The sequence below is a fragment of the Asterias amurensis genome, chromosome 7 (assembly GCF_032118995.1).
Source record: "Asterias amurensis chromosome 7, ASM3211899v1".
In the NCBI taxonomy this organism is placed as follows: domain Eukaryota; kingdom Metazoa; phylum Echinodermata; class Asteroidea; order Forcipulatida; family Asteriidae; genus Asterias; species Asterias amurensis.
Genome location: NC_092654.1, coordinates 21,973,462 through 21,997,212, shown reverse-complemented (window position 1 = coordinate 21,997,212; position 23,751 = coordinate 21,973,462). Strand labels below are relative to the sequence as shown.

The 23,751-nt window shown below is 37.0% G+C and overlaps 1 protein-coding gene across 2 annotated transcripts in view; it reads left to right on the top strand.

Moving 5' to 3' along the window:
• LOC139939440 (cyclin-dependent kinase 14-like) overlaps positions 1–23,751 on the top strand; it is a 113,708-nt gene that overhangs the window by 75,495 nt on the left and 14,462 nt on the right. Inside the window, exon 13 of one of the 2 annotated variants that reach the window (XR_011786308.1) lies at positions 30–115. Coding sequence is in view for 1 of the 2 variants with exons in the window: in XM_071935360.1 (XP_071791461.1) it covers positions 30–88 (59 nt within the window). In the remaining variant the exon portion in view is untranslated. Of the gene's footprint in view, positions 1–29; positions 4,949–23,751 lie in introns of those variants that run through there. The other variant, XM_071935360.1, reaches the window with a different exon arrangement.

Sequence of the window (23,751 nt, the reverse complement as noted above, 5' to 3'; positions counted from 1 at the left end):
GGGGTTTTGTTTCTCCTTTCCACCCACAGTTGCGTCCATTTTTAATGTCCCAGGCATAAAGCTAGAACCAGAGAAATCATCCAAGTGAGAGGACTTCTGCTGATGACTCACATCTGTAAGTCTCTCTCTGATTGGTTGTTCAACCATCCAATCCCGCACAGTGTTATAAGTGCACTCATCACATGCTTTCATGCATATTTTGCCGAAGTGCTTTGCTAACAGCTCCTCTGATTGGTTGACGGAGCTCGCTACTGCTACAGCATCCAAATAAAAACTGCCGTTCCCAACGCCTGTCGCAACTTGTAAAAGGCAAATTCAAGTTAGTGAACTCGGCCAATGCATTCTGGTGACTGTTGGAGCCTGTCGTATGAAGAGGCGTGGGTTTAAGTCGGAAAGACGCCTTTACCGGGAAGGATGCAGGATGGGCATCATAGAACAGAAAACGCTAACCAGGATATATAAATGACATCGATGCAAAAAACAAAAATGAGTAAAACTATCACTGATGAGCGATAAACTCTAAAGGTGAAATTAGATTATTTATTTCTCATCAAATATGACATTTCAGACAGAAACATTTCAAGGGATGTTTTCTACTTTCATCATCGTGAGACCGTGTAAGTTTTATGTTAATCTTTGGTCTTCACGTTTTTTGTTTCTTACCAATTCTGTAACGTTCCTGTAAATTCGCGTATCAAAGTGCTTATTGTTATTGAGTTCGGTGACTGCGCACTAACCCATCCCATCACTCCCTCTCACTTGTTACAATGTTTATTCTCTTTTTAAAACAAAGTAGGCTACAAATCCACCAGAAACAAACAAATCTGCTTAGAGCGGGAAAAAAGCTGCTCAGCTCAGCAAAAAAAAAAAAAAAAAAAAAAAAAAAAAAAAAGGTTACCAGCCACAAACTTAATACTTTGTGTGTGCTATTGATAGGCTGGTACCCTATTTACTGTTGATTTGAAAATGGTTCTATAATTAATGAGTGTTGGTTTGTATGACAAGCACTTCTTTTTTGATGAATCTTTTGTTGTTGTGGTGGATTTTTACCTTACAAGTTTGTTTTCCTGTTCAACTAACCAGAAAGTTATACAGTCAACTCTCGTTAAAACAAAGTTGCTGACTTGTCAAACTACCTTTTTTTAACAGGAATGTTGTTATAAGAGTACAGCCAAACAAAGTAACACAAAGCAGAAATGAGAATCTGGACTTCAGAATGTACTCTTAATAAGCAGAACCTCTTTATAGCATGGTTTTGACAGTAAGGGTTGACTGTACATTACTGGGTTGTTTAAAGTTGTTTTATTACTGCCACCAGCAAAGCTCCAACCAATTGTCACAGGCTCTTTTGATTTACAGTGTATACTTCTTTCCCTTGCTTTGCATAAAATTACATTAATAAAACTTTCTTATGAAGTTGGGGTTTTGCTTTTCCTATTTTTTCAGTTGTCAGAGTGGTCTGACAGAAACAGATTAACACATTGTATCTCTCCAATGTGACTACAAAGTCTAAGCCCTTAAGACGTGCTATATAATTATTACCAAGGTGTAAATAATTTTAAACACAGACTTTTATTGTGATAATCTTTTGCTATAATGCAGGTTGTCCCCGAGCGATTAACAAAATTTCAGATTCTGTTACCCTTTGAGAATCAGTAAAATAAATAGCCAGAAAAAAAATCATCTATACAATATTAAGGTCATACCCATGGAAATTTCCTCTTTTTTTCAAGTTTTCCTGCTGCGTAAATGTAAATGAATCTAATGAAATTAGTTGGACTCCCGAACTGAATGCTCAGAGTGACCAGTACAATTTTTGACAAATTAAATGTGCTAGCGCCCTCTGTTGATGAGCAATAGGGTCTCACTCAGGATCATGATGGCGCCCTCTCTTGATCGCCCCACTGATACCCAATCTTGCCAGATGAATAAAAAAAATTATTTGTGAAGGTTTTTTTGCGCTGTAAATTTCTGATGTAGGCCCTAATTTCTCAAACAATGCCGTACTTTTGTAAAACTGAAATTGTTTTTTTTTTTTAATTAATTCCAATTTAGTAATTGGAAGGCTGTGTACAAATTGAACATAACTATGTATATTTTCTTGTGTATTTTATTGTAACATAGTATTATTTTCTTCCATGGAAGAAATTGTAAAAAGGAACTATAATAAATAAAAAGCTGCCGTCAATGTAAAAAAAAGGGTGGTTTTGCACAATTTTTGTTTTATGAAAAAAGGAACAGCTATTGCTCTCAGCCAACTCTACCATGATAGACGTCCACTCAATTTTAAAGTTACACATCAGTATGAAACACATTGAACTGATTCAACTCGTAGTTGTTTCAACCACATAAACCCATTGCATTTCATTGAACAAGTTTAGTAAAGCACAGCCCTTGCTTCTACTGTCAACCATATTTTCTCACATGTGCCACTAAAGATGTTAAAACACATAACAAAAACTCTTGCTGTGCTTGGCATCTTCCTCTTTCTGTTGAGAAACTGTAGTTGCATGAGTGCATTGTATCAACCTTTACTTGGTGCAGCTTTTGTTTCCAATCAAATCCAAGTAGCTTAAATGAGGCTTGCCGGTTTGATTAGTCTGGTTCTTTTTTCATCAAATTGGCGCCTATGGGTGGATTGCTGCATCATCATGTGATGAAGTATGGGGTGCCCTCAGCAACACCCTTAGCAACAGTCGTAGCCGTAGCCGTAGCCGTAGCCGCCAGTCCAGATCTGGCATTTGCGTCCATAAATCATATTACATACAAAGAACAAGACGTAAAGACGTGTCTTAAGGGAGTTTGTAAAACTACATATAATTTTAAACTTCCCATCCAATTCTCCCTTTGAATGTTCAAACTCGTATCAAATATTTTGATGCATCACCATTTAAAAGCAAATTTGTTCCCGACTAAAAGCTGTGGTTTGGTAATTATTATTTCTAGAAGATACTAGAATTCTAGTATTTTCTTGATGACAAGTTTCTTGAGCTTTGCTCTTAAGGCCAGCAAATTTGAACCTCTCACAACACTGAGCATTTCCTAGTTCAGTATGATTCATAACCTCAAGCCATCTGGAAGTAAATTGTGTTAAACAAATCATTGAGGCAGAAAATTCTCACAAAACATACAAAGACTTTTTGCTGAGAACTTTTGGCACCAAATTCCTTTCACATTTGCCTTTGCATACTGCATTTTCTTCACAAAGTGGTTTTTGTTTAGGGGGGATTCAGGCCCCTGCAGACACCTTTGCTAACATGTCCACCATTTTGGTGCGATAGATTATGCCTCTAATGTAGTGATTTGACACCAACAATACTTACTATGTGAGTAACAAATGCCTAAATACCACATCTCTCTTTTTAAAAATGGTAGCTGAGTTTGGAAGTTGAGATATCAGTGTAAGAAAAATGATGTTTATTAGACTATCATTTCATTCTTGCAGACAAATTTGTTCTCAAGAGTTTGCTTTTGTGTCCAGTGACTTCTATACCAAACCATTTTCATCGGCTTAGAAACTTCATTCTTAGAATGTCAAGGCATTTTTCTATGATAAAGGGCACCTTTGTAAGACAATATTTTATTTTTACTGGGGGCATTAAAACAAGAAATCAAGAGTCGACCCTTCAAGAGCTTGACAGTATTATATCATTTCCAAGTTGTAGTTTAAAAAGCACACTTTTATTACTATTTCTTTTACATTACAAGCTGTACTTATGTATTTTCCTCTATAGCCTATAATATCTAATTTATATTTCATTATAATTTTATTTTATTTTAAATTATTCTTTATTTATTTCCTGAGATGTGATGTAAACCACATCATTTTAGGGCAAACGAAAAATAACAAAAGTTTCAACCAATTTAAAGGATTTGGGTACTTTTTCAAAATGTCCACAGATTTACATTAAACTTACAGGGTTTGAAGATAGTGGAAAGCTTCCCTTCAAATATTACTAACTGAGGTTTTGTAGTTTTTGAGAAATGAGTAAAACAAGTCACAAAATAATTTTCGTCTCAGAAAGACGAACATTATTTTAGCATGTAAAATCCCATTAACCAGTTTTGATATTATACCAAAACCACAGCATAACTGGTTAATACATTTTTACATGCTAAAACTGAGACGAAAATTATTTGTTTTACTCATTTCTCAAAAACTACAGCACCTCAGCAATTAAAATTTCATGGGAAGCTTTCTACTATCATAATCTTCAAACTGTATAAGTTTAATGTAAATCTGTGGACATTGTGTTTTGTGTTAGGAAAAAGTACAATGCCAGCACAAGTAAAGGGTTTATATCCACAAATCTTGTGGTTGATCAACTAAACTTGTAGTGGATGATTTTCTTAAGCTTAATCTATTTCTCTCTGTGTGGATTGGAGTGATCAGTTTAAAGGATTTGGGTACACAATGTCCACAGATTTACATTAAACTTACACCGTTTGAAGATAGTGATAGCAGAAAGCATACCTTAAAATATTAGTTGCCGAGATGCTGTAGTTTTTTAGAAATGAGTAAAACAATGTCATGAAAACACGTTTTTACATGCTAAAATAATTTTTGTCTCATGATAACTGAGACAAAAGTTATTTTCATGACATTGTTTAACTCATTTCTCAAAAACTACAGCACCTCAGCAAGTAATATTTTTAGGGAAGCTTTCTACCATCATTATCTTCAAACTGTGTTCAAGTTTAATGTAAATCTGTAGACATTGTGTTTTTTTCTACAAAAAGTACCCAGACCCTTTAAAGAGGTTTTTACAAAAATTTATATTTGTGCAATGTATAATCACATAATTTGCAAATCTTTATTTTGGGGGTTCGTTTTGTAATTGAAAGCTGTATTTATTTTAAAATAAAATTCACAACTTGATTTTTTAAATAAACTTATGTACCAGTACTTACAAAATAATCGGGGGAGAATGTTGAAATTTAATAAATTAACGATGAACTTAACAACACAAGGTTTGTTTGGCTTCAACTAATAATTGACCCTTGCATTTAATCAAGTCTTAGGGTCATATGTCACACAGGATAATTTACAGGCAGCCAGTTCCAGGCAATATCCAAGAAGAAAACGCAATCACATCGGAATGTTCACTGTTTGAAAAATTACTAATGTGCCACACAAAAGTTGTCATTAGCATGCACTGCAGTTGGTGCCTGTAAAAGATGCCTCATGGCCACAACAATGGTGGCAGAGCAATGGCTCGTGCTCCATTGGTAATTGGCTGTTACAGCCTACTACTGTCAGAACAGTTATTGTTGCCTGTTTGTATTAATATTAGTGTTTAAAGGCAGTGGACACTATTAGTAATTACTCAAAATAATTATTAGCATAAAACCTTTCTTGGTGACGAGTAATGGGGAGAGGTTGATAATATAAAACATTGTGAGAAACGGCTCCTTCTGAAGTGCCATAGTTTTCGAGAAAGAAGTAATTTTTAGAGACCTCAAATTTAGAACTTGAGGTCTCGAAATCAACCATCTAAACGCAAACAACTTTGTGTGAAACAGGTGTGTTTTCCTTTCATTGTTATCTCGCAAGTTGGATGACCGATTGAGCTCAAATTTTCACAGGTTTATTATTTTATGCATATGTTGAGATACACCATCTGTAAAGGCTAGACTTTGACAATAACCAATAGTGTCCACTGCCTTTAAGCTGTGGCTGCACCCACAGTCTTGCACTTACTACCTCTCCATGATCATTGTAAGTCCATTGTCAAGCTGCATGGTTCAGCCACTGCCCAATTATATTCACTCTCTAGTGATAATTTGTTTCACAACCTCATATTTGTCTGGTCCTAGTCTGGTGTCGGCATAGCTCCATGGTTTAATACCTCCAGCAGTTTGTGGTCACTTCATCAATCCATCTTAAACACCCATTAAACCCTAAAGAATTCGGAGAATTATCACAACATTCAGAAAAAGATTCTCCAAGATAAATTGCATCTGAATCTGACCTCTGAGGTCAAACTCCTGACCCCCTAGGGGTCGAGGGGACTCTTAAATAACTCGACCTCCCTCCTTCTTTTCAAGCTTGGTGACAGAGTGATTATAAACAGCCCTTTATGCTGTATGAGCGGGGAGTGGCCCTGGTGTAATCTGGCCATTAGGATGTCTGGCATTGGATGTGGACTTGCTGAAAGAGTCCAGAGGGACAATATTTTCTGCATGGTGGTCAGTTGTGGCTATCATCGTTCACCTTGGAGAGGCCGGTGGCCCCAGTGGTGAAAGAATCCAACCCCAACTAGATCAATCCTGTTGAGATCATAAAACGGTTCCTTTGTGGTGAGGTCATCTGAGGTCACAAATTTATTGGTGGACTGTATTGGAACGCAAAAGTCTGCTGGAGTATTTGAAGCTGTGTTTCGGTTGAGATGGATAAGAGAAGGTTCACTGCTTACTGCTTACCACACATCTTGTAGCAATCTTGGTCTGTTCTAATTTTAGAATAGTTCACTCAGGTCTTTGTGGAAGTTTTGACAGTGATGGTTTAAACAGAGGAATCTCTGCATGGGAAATGCAATTAAGGAATGACAGATTGCCTTGAATTGGACGAGTTGGCAGAATAAACAGTGTTTTTAACCGTTTTTTTTTTATAGAATGCACATGGTTGGAAAGATGTTTTAAAAGTAGAATACAATGATCCAAACAAATTTGCCGCGAAATTGCATGGTTTTTTTTGCTTTGCGAACTAACACGGTCGGCCATTTATGGGAGACAAAAATTTTACTATCATAAATGGTCGACCGTGTTAGTCGATAGGGTAAAAGGAAAACCATGCAATTTCAAGGCATATTTGTGTGGATCATTGTATTCTACTTTTAAAACATCTTTTCAACCATATGCATTTTATAACAAACAGTTCCAAACGCTTTTCAAAGACCAACTCGACGGATAAGGCAACGTGTTCCTTCAAGCTTTAGATGTGGGAGGAAAATAAGTATTCAAGGGAAACCCACGCACTGACTGAAAACCCAATCAACATAATGCCCCTGGTGTGATTCGAACCAGGGTCCTAGAGGTGGAAGGTGAGGAAAGCCAACCTAACACTTCTAAAAATCCAAGACAAGTGAATATAGAACCTGTTTACTCATTCTTTGAGCAATCAAAACACCAGCATGAGGTTTTATGCTTTCGTCGTGGTCCGACCTTCTTTATCATTTGCAATGAATCTGTTTTTTGTTCAGGCTCAGAAAACCCCCATGAAATTCTGGCATGTGTTACTCAGAGTAGATCCTTCACTTGCACAGCTTGGGTAGGAAATTTGCTGCTTAGCAGAGTTTGATTGTAAGCACAGATTGCTGTGGTGCAGTGAAATTACAGCAAAACTTGATGAACTGTCAGTTATCTTGCTTAGCAGCTTAGGTTTAATAATAATATTAATAATAAGACATTTGTAAAGCGCCTAATGCAAAAAGCCTCTAAGCGCATCAAGAGAACAATAAAATAAACAATGAGAGAAAGATACAAGATACAAATAAGCAAACTACAAAAAAGCAGCTTTAAACAAATGACTTTTCAACAGGGACTTAAAACATTGTAAAGAATTAGCTTGGCGAATATGCACAGGAAGACTATTCCAAAGAAACTTTGCAGCATATGAAAAAGATCTGTGGCCATAAAAAATGGAAGAAGCTCTAGTAGCAGAAAGCAATGACTGTTGAGATGATTGTAAAGTCCGAGTAGGGGAATAATGATGAACAAGTTCAGATAAATAAGCAGGAGATTGACATGTTTGAGCCTTGAAAGTTAACAGAAGAATTTTGTATACTGTTCCAAACTTAACTGGGAGCCAATGCAGTTGCATTTGTACAGGTGTACATGTAATATGGTGAGAACGAGGCAGGCAAGAAACGAGGCGAACAGCAGTGTTCTATACACGTTGAATTTTAGTAAGATCTTTATCAGGTTTATAATCACAATGTCATGTGTTTTCTACACCTAATGTATGTGAATGAAGCACCTCTAACGTTTATCAGAGGACTTGGTCTGGTATTTATTTCTGCTGAACAGGAGTGAAGTTTGAATCATTCAGTTCAATCCTGCACACATTATCAAATCCATCAACACCTCGAGATTTCATCGGGTCACGCTAAATCATATTTTCCTGTCCTAACTGAAAATCAAATCAGTTTTGCTGATGTCGATAAGGAACAAATCCACAGCATCGCATCAAGAGAGAGAGAGTGAGAGAAATTGAATTTCTTTCTTTGCTCTGTCATCTCTTTCATCTTCAGCTCATTTTCGATCCTAAAGCCGTCCATAGCGAGCAATTTACGCCGAGATTCAATTCAACACAATGCCCTGCAGATCCGTAACCCAGAACCTTGCCGAGTGCATCGGCGTTTCTCTTTGATGCACCGCCACGGCACCCCGTCCAACTGGAATTTAATTACATGCATGCAAATTTGTTTCTCTCCGAGTTGACCACGAGACATGTCCCCGGTAGCCCGCGGTACTTTTCCCCGTTTTTGTGTTTGACTAGCCACGGTTGTCTTGAAATGTGGCGGAAAAACTGGCTTCCGTCAGAACCGTAGTTATTTTATCTTGTTGTAATATCACTTTTTTTATCAATGATAAATTACGCGGATTTTGCAACATCTGCCCGGAAATTTGATTAAATTCCCAGCTACTAAAATACACCGTCTCTGCAATAATAAAACCCATGTGCTTTTTGTGTTTGGTTAAATTCCATGGAATTCATTTGACCCTAGACTCAATAACAATGTCTTGCAATCTTTACATCTTTTGTATCACACTTCTTTTATTTGGTCATTTCTTCCTTTATCTTTTGATAAGGAAAGAGTAATTATATTGACTTTCTATCAACAATAATTAGACACAAATTTATTCAGCTGACCCCAGATAAAATAACAATTTTTTGCAATCTTGACATCTTCTCATATCAAGCTTCTTTTATTTGGTAATTTCTTCCTTATCTTTTGATATAAAAAAAAAGCTGTATGTTTTAAAAACAGAATGACACTTGTGCAAAGTAATTTATCAGAATTTAACGTGGATAGGAAGCATGAGTGGCTGCCTACCCGGCTTGGGTGGCCCCTTAAAACACACAGATAAGGGGGAAAATTGTGTTGCACCAATAATAATGAAATGCCAGTGCAGAGAATGTGTGTTTAGAAAACACTCTGTAGGACAGAGTTGCCTCCATGTTTTCTCCAGCGACATCTGATACAGTGAAAAGTGAATAAGTAACTGACCTCGGCCAGCGTTTTTGTATTCATTTATTTATTTTATTTTATTATTTACCTCCTCGCAGGTTTTGTAGTGTGGGTTGTTCTTTCTTTCTCTCTTCGTTCCTTTCTTGTGCAGCCTTCATGATTGAAGGTAGTCGCACTGCCAGACACATCGGGGTGAACCCCTACGCTTTGCGATAAGTGTGTACTGTTTTTTTTGTTATGTGCGTTGATAATTTTTGTAACAACACATTAGGACCTACAGTTTTACGTCCCATCCGAAGGACATCAACAAGAAAGAATTTCATCTTGATAAGGAAATGGGAGAAGAGGGGGGGGGGCATAACTGCTGTCACAATTACTTAGGGTCTTGTTTACTCCCGTGCCTCATTATCCTCATGCATTTTTCATTATAGGCGAAGTATATATCAAGGGGGGAAATGCCGTTATCAGATATCTTTTGTCATTCAGTCGGTTTGTATTCCCTGACCTCCTTAAAATTGACGATGAGATGAAACTGAGATAATGTGTCCCTGAGCCGGTACTATTTGTCTTAATGAGATCAAGAATAATCAGTACCTTCAGCAATGATAAGGAAAGTGTCCAGAGTGGAGGTTTTTATTAGTTTGGCTGATCAAGTTACTATGGAGAAATACTTGGTATGCCATTAGGATGTCCCTTATATTTTCGGATGATGAGGCAAGGTAAAAGTCTTTTAGATGTCAGTGAGAAAAGTTTAGTTTAAAGGGCACGTGTGTATGTTTTGTATTCACTCTCAAAGATTGTTTTCTTCAAATTTTCTAATCGAGTTTATCGAGATAAGATGCATGGTCAGGAAAAAGTTCACCTTAAGTTTGATACATTGTTTACCTCTTTGTAAACCCAACTTGTTCTCATCCTTATACTGTGGCTGTGCCGAGATGTAGAACAAAGAGCTACTCCAGTAGCTTTTTCCCTCGTACTGCATCTCTTTGGAACTCCTTGCCTGGTGCATGTTTCCCTTCATCATGATCTTCCATCTTGTAAGAAGAATGTCACTTCCTACCTTCAGCCCCACTGAGTTTCTGCATGTCTATGTTTTCTTCCTTGTAGCCCTTAACCTAGAGTGGCTTTTAGCCTTGTTTTGGGTGACTTGCTTAAAATAAAATAACAAATAAAAAAATAAAAAAACTTGTACAAATGCATTGTTACAGTTGGTAAGTCCATGACAAAAAAGCCTCACTCAAACATGTTGGTTTCTTGTATCAGATCATTTCTGGGTAAATTGAGGTTTTTTGTCCATTTCAGAGTTTCAAAGGCATAACTTTCTATGGATGTGAATATATCTTGTCCTGTCTCAGCCTCTTTTTTAGCATCTCATTTTTATGACAAAACAACTTTTCTTAAAATGTTATTTTTTAGAGTTAGGCTGTTTAGCCAATGAAAGGGCTGAGTTGAAGTGTTTTGATAAAAGGAGAGTAATGGATGTCACCACCCTACAGTTTGTGTTGTTCTTCTAAAGGCACTGGACACCTTTGGTAATTGTCCGAGAATAATGAAAGAAAACATTTTGTTGCACAAATTTGTGTGCTGTCAGATGCTGAAAAAAAGTCTTCAGGCCTGAAATATTTTAATATTTGAGTGAGAAATGACCTTCTTGAAAACTACTTTACTCCAGAGGGAGTCTCCATTGCTTGTTACCATGCAAGTAAGTTGTTATGCCAACAATTATTTTAATAATAAAAGTATTTATAAAGCACTTTTTCAAAGGGATTAAAATGCTGAACAAAAATGAGAAATTTACTATGGTGTCTTGTTTAAAGGCAGTGGACACTATTGGTAGTTGTCAAAGACTAGCTTTCACAGTTGTTGTATCTAACATATGCATAAAATAACAAACCTGTGAAAATTTGAGCTCAATCGGTCATCGAACTTGCAAGATAATAATGAAGGGGAAAAAACCTTGTCACACGAAGTTGTGGGCGTTTAGATGGTTGATTTCGAGGTCTGAGGTCTCGAAATTAAATTGGTGGAAACTTACTTCTTTCTCAAAAACTATGGCACTTCAGAGGGAGATGTTTCTCACAATGTTTTATACCATCAACCTCTCCCATTACTCGTCACCAAGAAAGGTTTTATGCTAATAATTATTTTGAGTAATTACCAATAGTGTCCACTGCCTTTAAGACGCTTTCTGGAATTGGTTAGATGATGACGAAGGGAATAGTGCTCCAGAGGTGCTTTTTGGTGTTTATTTTTCTTTTCGTTTTTTTTTGGAGAGGGGGGGGGGAATGTTATTATTCTGACAGTTATTGACAGCCAAATATTTATATCGAGTTTCATTGACTTTGGAAGTGGCCTTCCACCCAACCATCTCAAATTATCTTCGCCAACTTCAGACCTGTTTATTTATCCTTACAGTTTGAAACAGGTAACATTCCTAGAGGTGGGACACGTTTCCTTGGTAGGTTTCCATGGATGTGGTTTTGGCTGTGTTTTCTTTTCTCAGGTGTAGGGGATTATTTGAGGTTTTGGGGTGAAAAGTTTATGGTTTAGGCCCAAGAGTATAGTTGACTGTCTTCAAGCCTTCTTGGAGACTAGTGTTGAGGTTTGTCCCCTCAGGTGTAGGGGTAACCATGGGTCTTATCAGTGTCAGGAGAGGTGAAAAGTTTATGGTTAGATCTCAAAACAACAAGGTTCTTTCAGTGTTATATTTTTTTCATTATTTGTAGCATTTCTCTCCTGGACATTGAGACAGTCTGGGGTTTTGTAATTTCAAAGCTGAACTGGTTCATGGTTAGGATTGAAGGTATAGTGTGTTTTTGTGGTTTCATTTACCTACAGGCTCTCTTTGAGCTACATTTTAGAAAGTGACTGTGGTTTTAAAAAGTGGGGCAATTTAAAGGCACTGGACACCTTTGGTAATTGTCAAAGACCAGTCTTCTCACTTGGTGTATCTCAACATGTGCATACAATAACAAAACCTGTGAACATTTGAGCTCAATTGGTGGTCGAAGTTGCAAGATGACAATGATAGGAAAAATAAAACCTTGTCACATGAAGTTGTGTACTTTCAGATGCTTGATTTTGGGACCTCAAAATCTAATTCTGAGTTCTCAAAATCAAATTCAAATATTTTAGTGGAAAATTACTTCTTTCTTGAAAACTTTGTTTACTTCAGAGGGAGCCGTTTCTCACAATGTTTTATACTATCAACAGCTCCCCATTGCTTATTACCCAGTAAGTTTTTATATTTGGCAATTATTTTGAGCAATTACCAATAGTTAGTGTCCAGTGCCTTTAATCTTTTCAGTAGACCTTTAGAATCATGTCACCACAATCTTTGTCTTGTTTCATTGTAATCCACTAGCAATATGGTATATATAGTTTTTCATTGTATAAAAAAGGTGTCGGGCTATATTCCCTCACAGCCTCACTTTGGTTACATTGACTTGATAGGGAGATGGACAACATGGCTGCTACATGATTAAACTTTTTACCTTATCAGGGCTCAGAATACTCCCTGGATCACTGGTCAGAGTCTAGTAATAGACCGATCCATTAAGCCCCGCCCCCTTGCGTATTGACCAATCACAACGCAACGAAGGTTCGACACTAAGGTCCGACATGCGTGCGCGTCTGCTTGGCGCGCGCGGCAGAGTTGTGCAGAAAGGCATTGGCGAGCCCCACGTGTTCTTGCTCACACATGCGTAATGGGTGGAGCCTACTGGATCAGTCTATTAAGCATAGGGCCAGTGAACCCACAACCCAAGTCAAGTTTTCCCATACACATACTTCTGCTGAAGGGTAGCCCATACTTTAGCTTCTTTTAGTTCGAACCTCCACCAAACAATTCAGCAAATACATCAAAATGTCAAGTTATAAACTAGGCCCTTGAAACTGGGTACAATTTAATTCAAATTTGTATTGAACAAATGAAGATTGACTTGAACTGGATTTGAACCCAAGACCTCCAGATTAATGTGCGCTAACATTATAGGGCAAGGTAGCTCAGTTGGTAGAACACCGGCACATATCCTGTTATACAGTCAATTATTCTTTGTTCACCCCCCAAAGTATTTTTACATTAACAAATAAAAAGATTTCTTCTTCGTATATATGTTTCACATTTCTGAGCTAATTGTAAGAGACCTGGCCTCAGTTTCACACAGCTGACTTTCACTGACTTTTCAACCCTTTCTCGAAGGCTAAAACATAGCTTACCATAATATTCTAGCCTCAGCAACACCATGAAATTTGGCCCTGTAGTCTGTAGTGCATTTTTAGCATTTTTTCCTTGAAGTTCAAGCCCCACTTTATTGGACATCACATTATTTCTCATGTTGATTTTGATCCCTGTCACAAGACAACTGAGTGCCCAAATATAAAACCCATTTCCCTAATTAAAAACAATCAGATGCTATCGGTTTTCAAACTCCACCCCCAGTATCATGTTGTCACCATGTGTACAACAGTCCAGCCAAAATATGCCGCCATGCCGAGAAAACTGACAATTACCATCTTGAAAAGAGCCGGTTTATTTACCCTCGTTTAATTAGGGTCGGGCAGGAAGGCAAGCAGCCTGGAGCTATTGCAGTTGGAACTAGAAATTCTGTTGTGCTTTTTTTGTTTTCCCTCATGGTTCGTTTGACCCTCCATGTACACAGGTCGAGACAATTATTTTTTGGTTTTATTTTTGTTCGCTCAGAGGGGTGGCCGTACTTTGTTGTCAGATAATGATTCGATGGATGAAAACATTTGTTCAAGGACCGTGGATCGAGACCGAACTGTACAAACATGGAGAATTACAAGTTGGGTTGCTACGGTGACATTAATTGCTTGCAAAAAGGTTTTCGTCTTTTTTGTTCAAACAAGGTTCTAGGATTATAGAAGCTAAAATCAGCTTTTAATAAATTGTAGCATTATTAGATTGTAGTACTAAACCAATATCATGATCAATCTAAATTTACTACCTAAAAATCAAGTTAAATGAATGAGTTACAGATATACTCCTCGGTTGTGTAAGACACTGAATAATACCCATTTTATTTGTCTTGAACAGTGTAAATAATCAACTCAGCCTATCCCCCGAGTTAAAAGTAGGATTCCATAGCCTATATAACAAAGTCCGAGCAGTAAGATTATCCTATGCACACACATTCATTGGCCTATATATATTTTCATGTTGGCTGAAACTATTAAATATTCACCTTTTTTCCCTCTCATGCAGTTCACTTATTCGTACCACTACATACGTCGTCTGAATCACCCTACCGTTCTGTTTGCCCTGAATTTGCAATTCTTCAATACAGAGTCAATAATTATTCTCGGTAAAAGCGTGTACATTGTGTTACAGCTCGCTCAAACCACACCTGTGGAGGATCGGATGACATAAGAATGAAGAGAAGGGCCTAGGGCGAGCTCTGCGATAAAAGCACGTTGAGAGATCTCGTTGAGGTAATTTGAATATTCTTGTGGTCATCCAGTCTACAGTTGCCTTTGCGCGATCATGGCGACTAGGCTCCACTTTGTCTTTAGAATGCTTGACAGAAATTCCGTCTTCTTGGGATATTTTTTTCGATTTGAGAATGGTTTCAAATTTGACATGATATCCGAATATTCTTTTACAAAGCAAATGGATGACAGAGAGTTTATGTGAATATGATTATGTTTCGCACCTTGTCCTAGCTTACATGTAACTTAATAAAACCAGATTTTGGAGACTGTTTTTAGAAAAAAATGAAAAACAAATGATTAAGAAAAACAAATGGAAGTTGGAATTCATGTTTTGTTCATCGGTGTACAAAACAAAAATTAATATTTGTTATCCATGCAAGTTTCCATATAAATTTAAATGGGAAAGGATGCAACTTTTCTGTTATACTTCTAAACTTCATTCGAGCTATTCTGTTTTCTGTTTGGTTGTTTGTTTTTCTTAGGGTTTTAAGAGGAAGGGATGACATAGGTGTCTGGGAATTTAAAACTTTAAAATATCAGATGTCAATGCTGCTGTCAATATACTATTTTGTCTTTTTAGACATGTACAGATTACTATCAATCTTATCTTTCACTTGTCACTTAACATTTATGAATGCAAATTCAAAGCTTAACTGCTGCCAATTGATAATTTGGAATGAATCGTCGCTCGCTTAACCCAAAACCAAAATCGTTACCTCCCAAGGTACCATTCATGGTGACTCATTCAACATCTTCCTGAAAGGTGTCAAAGCCCTCATTAAGGAAGAACGTGTTGAAACAATAATCCCTTTCTCGCCGTTGGGGGGAGGGGAATGCTAAGGTATTGTGAACGCTCGGTTTCATCCAATCCCTGGTGTCCCATGATAGAATGGCGATCTTGGGGGACTCCTGCAGGCAAGGAGATGGATGGGTTTCAAGAGTGAGACTAGCATTGTAGCTAGGACCAGCAGGTGGATTTTCCTAACGCCTCATTAATTCATGCTCAGTGTCCTTTGTTTGCCTTTGATCTATTTACAGGGCTATCCCTTTTGTATGATGACGATCTCACACTTTTCACATGTCCTGCTGAGCTCTTTTCAAAATATTTTAATTGAAGAGGATTGTGGTGTGCTTAGACACTTGTTGTAAATCGTCTTGGGTGGCAATTAGACTCGCAAACAAACCACAGGAAATCAGTTGTTGTTTATTTAAAGTCAAATGATTTTTGGATTGATCATTAATTTAACTGTAAAGTTTGCAGGATGCTTATTCTTGAGCTGCCACTTACTCATTAATTCTGCAGAGAAATTTCCCTGAAAACAAACCACTCTGTCCATGTTCTGATGAAGAAATTTAAACATCTCCCTGATGATGGAAACTTTATGCCTGTTCTTTTGAATGTAATTCTAAAAATACTCTGATTGTTGTAATTGTTGTACACAATCTCCCTGATTGCAAGATGCAAATGTTGGCAGCTCTGTTATGTTGACAGCGAGTCAAAAGAATCACTCTATTTTCTGTGTTTTTTCTGTCGCTGGATGTGTTTGTTTTTCTTTCCAAGACACTCCTCCTCCTTGAGCTTCTTCCAACCAAACTGCTTTCTCTGACTCATCGGTGTTTGAGGAGGCATGAGCCACCCCCTACCATAATTCTTCTTCTCCCTAATGGACCCTTTCTCCGACAGGGGATCCTCGGACCAATCAACTCCCCCATCTCCCTTTTTTTTTTTCACTTTCAATCATGAAGAAAGTCATTCCTTCTTTTAATCACAACTTGTGGGTCCCCTCCCTCTCAAATCCACTTCCTTGTCAAATCATCCAAAGATAAACAATTCAATTTCCACAATGAAAACAGATGAATCACGCCTCTCCGAAAGAAACCCCGCCAATTTCCACCACCATCGTCACTTTCCAGCTTGTACCTAAGACCGAAGAAATCAATAGTTTGGGTCCGAAATAATGATCTTTGGTAGCAATTTATAGCAATTTATAGATGACAAAGCGCACTTTTTTGGGGGGAGGAGGAGGGAGGTGTGAGTCAGATAGCAGTGGATCTTGGTATTATTGTGATTGTTCGCTGAGGCATTATGGTAACCCACTGGGGTGTGGACAGGCTGCTGGATACCCCCTATGGCTACACCCTTACCTGGGGCATTAGCCTGGACCATCTCTCGCTTTAAATGGTTTGCGATTCAGGGGGGGGGGAAAGGTGATTTTCATGAGTGAAGTTAAGAGATTCTTTGGAGTGGTGTGCATCAGTCATCAGATGCAGAAATGAAGAATTGAAAAGAGGAAGTGGAGTTTTGAAAGAGTGGTGGAAGGATTTTGCTTTCATCTGGATAACAAGTGGCCTTGAAAACAAATGCTTTGAGTAATAATTCTTTTGTCATGTCTAATTGAGTGAGAGTTGCAACCACTGGTTCTTTTCAGAAACACCACTACTCAAAAGAGATATTTACATAGTGTTCGCAAACCTATACTTCCGCCACGCAAAGTTTAACATCCTACATGTCTAATTGATTGATTGATTGATCAATCAATATTGATTGACTTACTTTGTTTATTACCATTAAAGTGTTATGTTAAATATACTTTATTTTAAAGCCTTGCAATTTCACAAATTCTACCATGGAGAAATGCTACTACTTTAAGTTCAGCAAATATAAACATTGAGTGTTGAGCTAAGACAAATTGACTAGAGCTGAGCCCAATTTCATAGAGCTGCTAAGCACAAACATTTGCTTAGCATGAAATTTCTTCCTTGATAATAACAGGATTACCAACCAAATTTCCACAGCTGAATACCAGTAACAAGAAATATGCAACCAATCAATTTTTTGTTGGTAATCATGTTATTATCAAGGAAGAAATTTCATGCTCAGCAAATTTTTGTGCTAAGCAGCTCTATGAATTTGGGCCCTGGACTTGAACCTGTGACCTCCGCATTAATTTGCCTGTGCTAATGCTGTGCTGTATGTACCACTTTTAACTGAGCTATTAATCTAGCCCTAGCGATTGGTGGTCTCCCTTTTTTGACAAATCTAAACATGACATATTTTTAGGTATTGTAAAACCTACTTCAGGTTTAGTGGAAAGTTCTGAACTACACCTCGAGGCCCCTTGTGGTCGAGTGGAGTTTTTCTTGAAACTAATAAAGCCCTGTTTCCTTATATATTTGGACCCATCTTTTTGAAAGGGTGATGTGGGTACTTTTTGTAACACACAACACAAAGTCCACAGATTTACATTACACTTACATGATTTGAAGATGGTGGTGGAAAAGACATAACAAAAATGTAACTTGTTTTACTCATTTCTCAGAAACTACAGCACCTCAGCAAGTAATATATTAAGGGAAGCTTTCTACCATCATTATATTCAAACAGTAAGTTTAATGTAAATATGTGGACATTGTGTTTTGTGTCCTTCAAACTTTTTTTAAAGCCATTATACACTTTCGGTAAACAGTATTGTCCAAGTCCCACACTTCGTGTATCACAACTTCTATATAAAATAACAAACCTGTGAAAATTTAGGCTCAATCGGACATCGGAGTCGGGAGAAAATAACGGGAAAACCCACTCCTGTTTATAACAAATCAGTAATTCTCGTTAACGAGAATTTATATTGTTTTACTGTTTTCTCAAAAAGTAAAGCATTTCATGGACTAATATTTCAAGAGAAGTCTTTCACCATTACCTTCTGTAAACCCTGTAAATTATTTGTAAATCTGTGAACTTTTTTTTTTTTCTGTACCGAAAGGGTCCAATGGCTTTAAGCAATGTACCAGGCTAACCAACACCAGCACTGAACGATAATTGGCCACACCATTCAAAGGTTGACCAATTACAATATGCTTCAAATCTCCACACTATGTACTCTTGTCACCTTCATCCATGTTTATACATGGCTACCTGCAGCGTATTAGCGCCTGACGCTGGTACTTTTTTTTTTTTACCGATATTGAACAAGTTTTTAGTGCAAGACGGCGCAATGAAATCGTAAGGCGCCGACAAAGGTAGATTTGGTTGAGTCACGAGGCAAAGTGGATCTGACATTTCGTTTGGGTATTGTCATTGTTAACTCAACCATGTAGTGTTATCCACCCGAGTGCGATGAATACATCCCAAGCAAATACACACACGGCCGTCAATCAAAATATTAATGCAATAATTGGATGTACTTCGGTGGCGCATGTTCAGTATTGATCCCCTATACGGGGACTTAATGGCTTAGACACAATAGACTTCTGCAGGGCTGGTAATTGGTCATGTCTGCAAGGCTTTTGGTAGATCAGGGTTGACAGGGGAAAGGGTAGTGCACCCTGATAATCAACCATCTTTATGCAAATTGGTCCTGTCCATCCCCTTTCCAACCCCCTCTCTCTCTCTGATCATTTTCCATTTTTGAGATTTCTACATATGAGATTAACATAATAGAAATGGTTTGATATGATTTTGTAGTCAATATACTCCGCCCCCATCCTCCACCTCTTTTGTTTTCTTTTTTAAAACTAACTTTTTAGTTTAGTTTGGCAGCAGACTTACCAAGTAAAACCAATGTTCTTGGTAAAATTAAAATTTTGTTTCTTTGGGAGCATTTTATTGCCTGGGTTTTATAGTTTTATTGTAAGGCTCTTTGTGATAATTTAAATAAATAAAATTAAATAATTTAAATAATTTAAATAATTAAAACAAGGCAATGCAAGACCACCCACTCAATACCTCTTTAATAATAAAACACATTTATATAGCCCCAAATCCATTTTTACAATGCTCCAAGGTGCTTTACAACAAGAGAAACTATACAAAAATAAACCACATAATGTAAAATGATGAAAGGGAGTGGCCTATCCCCATTGATCCATGTATAATAATGAAGATCCCTCTAGCCTGATGTATGTTTATCCCTACCTGAGAGTTCCTTCATATCTTTACTTCAATCCCTATTCCTTCTTGATTATACCGTATCATGATGTCACAGTTCAAATGCGAGTTATCTCCTTGGTGTTTTCCCTTTTGTTTTGCACCTTCTTTATTAAAGATGCTATGTCAGATTTTTGGCCGATTTGACCCAAAAATTTTGATTTAAAATTCTATAGGTATTTTGATGGGGGTAAAGAAAGTTACAAGCTTTCATTTGAGCCATTGCTCGAAAAAGTCCGCCAATTATTAGTAGCAGTGAAATAAAGTGCTCAAAATTAGTTTTTGTCGGGATCCCGACAATATATCACGTGACCAATTCTTATGTGTTTTATAAGAAACGTTTTAAAAAATTTTTATGGTTCCTGACCTGTAAACGTAAAAGTTAAACTTTTTTTTTGTTAGAGCGGGTGATACTCGTGATGAAATACCATTCACTAAAATAAAATCAATTTTTTAATGTTTGGGGCCAAAAAACTGACATAGCATCTTTAACTCTTTTGTTAGAAAATTTAGTGAATGTTTTTGTTCTATACATTTAAGGTAAGGTAATATATTGGATTTTGTCAACGTTATGCTGATTTATAGGCAAAATTATAAAGAAAAATACAACCAAAATCTCATATGAAAGTTTCAGCTGAGAAAACAATAAAAACATATTTTGCTTTAAATTTAACCGACCGTGTACAATTAGCTCAGCACACTGTTAACACTTGTAAAAACAAGAAGTGAGTTTTCATGTCATTAATTTTTTGGAGTATTTATCCATGGCCCTATACTCTCAATAATAAATATTGCACAATAATAAATATTGCACAGTAATAAATATTGCACAATAATAAATATTGCACAATAATAAATATTGCACATCAAAATCATCTGAGTTGGAGTAACGCTTCTATTTCACAGCTTCCATAATAAATGAGATCCCTGAGGGTAAGATCGTACAAACAAACCATTAGTTACATCTCCTACACGTCTCAGAATACCTTTTTTCTTCTGCCTCAGCCAGCCTATCTTAAAGACATCTTCTCCCCTTTAAAGACACCGGACACTATTGGTAATTGTCAAAGACAAGTCTTCTCACTTGGTGTATCTCAACATATGCACAAAATAACAAACCTGTGAAAATTTGAGCTCAATTGATCAACGAAGTTGCGAGATTATAATGAAAGAAAAAACACCCTTGTCACACAAAGTTGTGTGCTTTCAGATGCTTGATTTCGAGACCTCAAATTCTAAACTTGAGGTCTCAAAATCAAATTCGTGGAAAATTACTTATTTCTCGTAAACTAGGTCACTTCAGAGGGAGCTGTTTCTCACAATGTCATATACTATCAACCTCTCCCCATTACTCATTACCAAATAAGGTTTTATGCTGATAATTATTTTGAGTAATTACCAATAGTGTCCACTGCCTTTAAAGGCACTGATTGAAACTATTGGTAATTACTCTAAACAATATTTTATTGTTAGCATAAATACTTACTTGGTATTGTGCAATGGAGAGCTGCTGATAGTATAAAGCATTTTGAAAAACAGCTCCCTCTGAAGTAAGGTAGTTTTTGAGAAAGAGATATCTCATTCAAATATCAAAAGACATCAGGCCTGAAGCCTTTTATTAGGCATCTGAAAGCACACAAATTTGTGCAACAAGGGTGTTTTTCTTTCATTATTCTCTTGCAACTTTGATGACCAATTGTGCCCAAATTTTCACTGGTTGGTTATTTTATGCATATGTTGGGATACACCAAGTGAGAATACAGGTCTTCAACAATTACCAAAGGTGTCCAGTGTCTTCAACAGTTTTTATGTCATACATTTTTGGAGTATTTATACATGACCCTATACTCTCAATAATGAATATTGCACATCAAAATGGAGTAACAGTTCTATTTCACAACCTCCATAATAAATGACATTCCTGTATGAGGATAAGATCCTTCGAAAAACCATTAGTTACCTCTCTTAGTCTTATACTTTCTTCTGCAGCATCCAACCAATCTTAAAGACATCTTCTTCCCTTTAAATGATACATCCCAAACCCTCTCCACATGACTCATCACGCTGAAAAATGTTCCCACTGGTTGCTACTCCCCATTCGGTGTAAATTACAAACGCGAGACGGTGACGCCAGATTTCGCTCGCGGTTCCCAAGATAGGGGAAGAGGTAGACATTGGGTAACCTGATGCCGGAATCACCGGACTGGAATTGTGACGCTGTCACTGCTCTGATTATTGGCAATTAAGAGCAGAAATTGTGTGACGATGATGATGGACCGTGCGATTGCTTGTCATCGTTGTTTTTGTTTTCTACTTCAGTTTTCTTTGGAATGAGTAATGACAGTTCATGTATTTGTAATCAAGAGCTAGAGTAATTAAGAGGGTTGAAGTTCGGGTCTGGATTTTGATATGTTGCTTAAATGGCACGATAATTTCAGTCATTAAAGGTTTCATAGAAGATTTTTAGGATACAAAATATCATTGTTTAATTTTAGTTTGAAAGCCTGTCATCGTTTTTTTTTTTTTTCTCCTTCAGTTTTCTTTGGAATGAGTAACGACAGTTCATGTACTTGTAATCAAGAGCTAGAGTATCAAAGTTAGAGGGTTTGTGAGTTTTTGTTTTTTGGGGATTTGGAGAGTTCCTTAAATGGCATATGATAATTTCAGTCTTTTAAGGTTACAAAGGATTGGTAAGGATACAAATATCATTGTTAAACTGAAAGCTTACCGAGTATTAATAGAGTTGGTACTAGCACCATATTTTTCTGTGAAATATTTCTCTCTGAAAGTAAGCCCAGGAAAGCACTGTGTCTGAAAACCTATTTAAAAAAAAACAACAGTTGATTTCAGTTGTTGCAACCAAAATTAAGGACAATATGTTAATTTACATGCTGAAAATTGTGCATGTTTTTTTCCTTTCACTATTTTCTCCTGACTCACAAACTGGATTAAGCCCAAATATTTTCACAGGATTGTTTTTTTATGTTTTATGGTTGATCTATAAAAACACATGAACACAGTCTTTAAATATTTTTTCAGCACTGTTAAAACCTTTAACTCGTCAAGTGATTATAAAATAAGCAAAATGGGTAAATTTTAATAACTTGGGAACCCTGGTGGATACTGGAAACATTTACTTGTAATTTTCAGCAAAACTGGACACTCTATCCAGAGCCGTCTAAATGTGGTTATTAAACATTACAACAATGTTTCATTCTTGGAAATGTTTCTTCTTGTTTCAATAAAAAGATTTTAGATCACCTCGTTGTGGGAAGAGGACGTAAGAGACTGCTGTCCTTAAATGCAAAAACAAGAAAAAACATGTTTTGACATTCAAGTTTTTCAAAATGAAACCGTAGTCAGGTGACTACTGCATCAACAGGAAGAGTGGCATTTCCAGCCATAGCTCTAACCCCTCCAGCAATGCTATCAAATTCATCTCCAAAGATGTTTTCATCTCTTCTCACTTTCTCTCCACTACTTCTTCATTACCAGAGCTTCACGTCAAGTATTAAGTTGCCCAAGTGTCTCTGACAGGGAGTAAAGGTGTTTTACAGCGTTGGCATGTCACGCAAGACCCATCATCCTCTTTATAACTGTTTTTACTTTCCGAGAGGAAAACACATTGCCATAGCGACGTGACCGCGTCAAATTATCAAGGATTTTGGAGACAGTCTCCTCCTACAAACCCTTCATCTGGCTCTCCTTAGATGCACCTGTCCACATGTCAAATCTTAAACCCCCTGGAGGTTTTTCTCCAAAGCGACATAATTTTCTTCCGGAGAAAAATGCATATTTCAGAGTTCTTTTTTGGATCGGGAAAAATCGTTGGCAGAGATATTCAGGTATAATTCAATTTGATGTGAATGCTGCGGTTTAGCCTATAGCCAGGAATATAAAAACTTGCAGCCTGAAATTTTGAAAACACTTTGTTGAAGTTTTTCTTGATTTTTTAGCAGCTGCTGGGCTTCCTTCCCCCTTAAGGTGATGTATCATCAATTGGGGTCATGTGAATTGAAATTTTATGCAGAACTAGATTTGCCTCCATCTTTGGGCATTGGTTACTATGTAAATGTGTGACTAAGATTGACCATTTTGAACTACGTTTTAGAGCAGTTCTTATTCTTATTATGAACTCAATTTGAATTAAAAAACAAGTAAATTGTATACATTGCAAACATT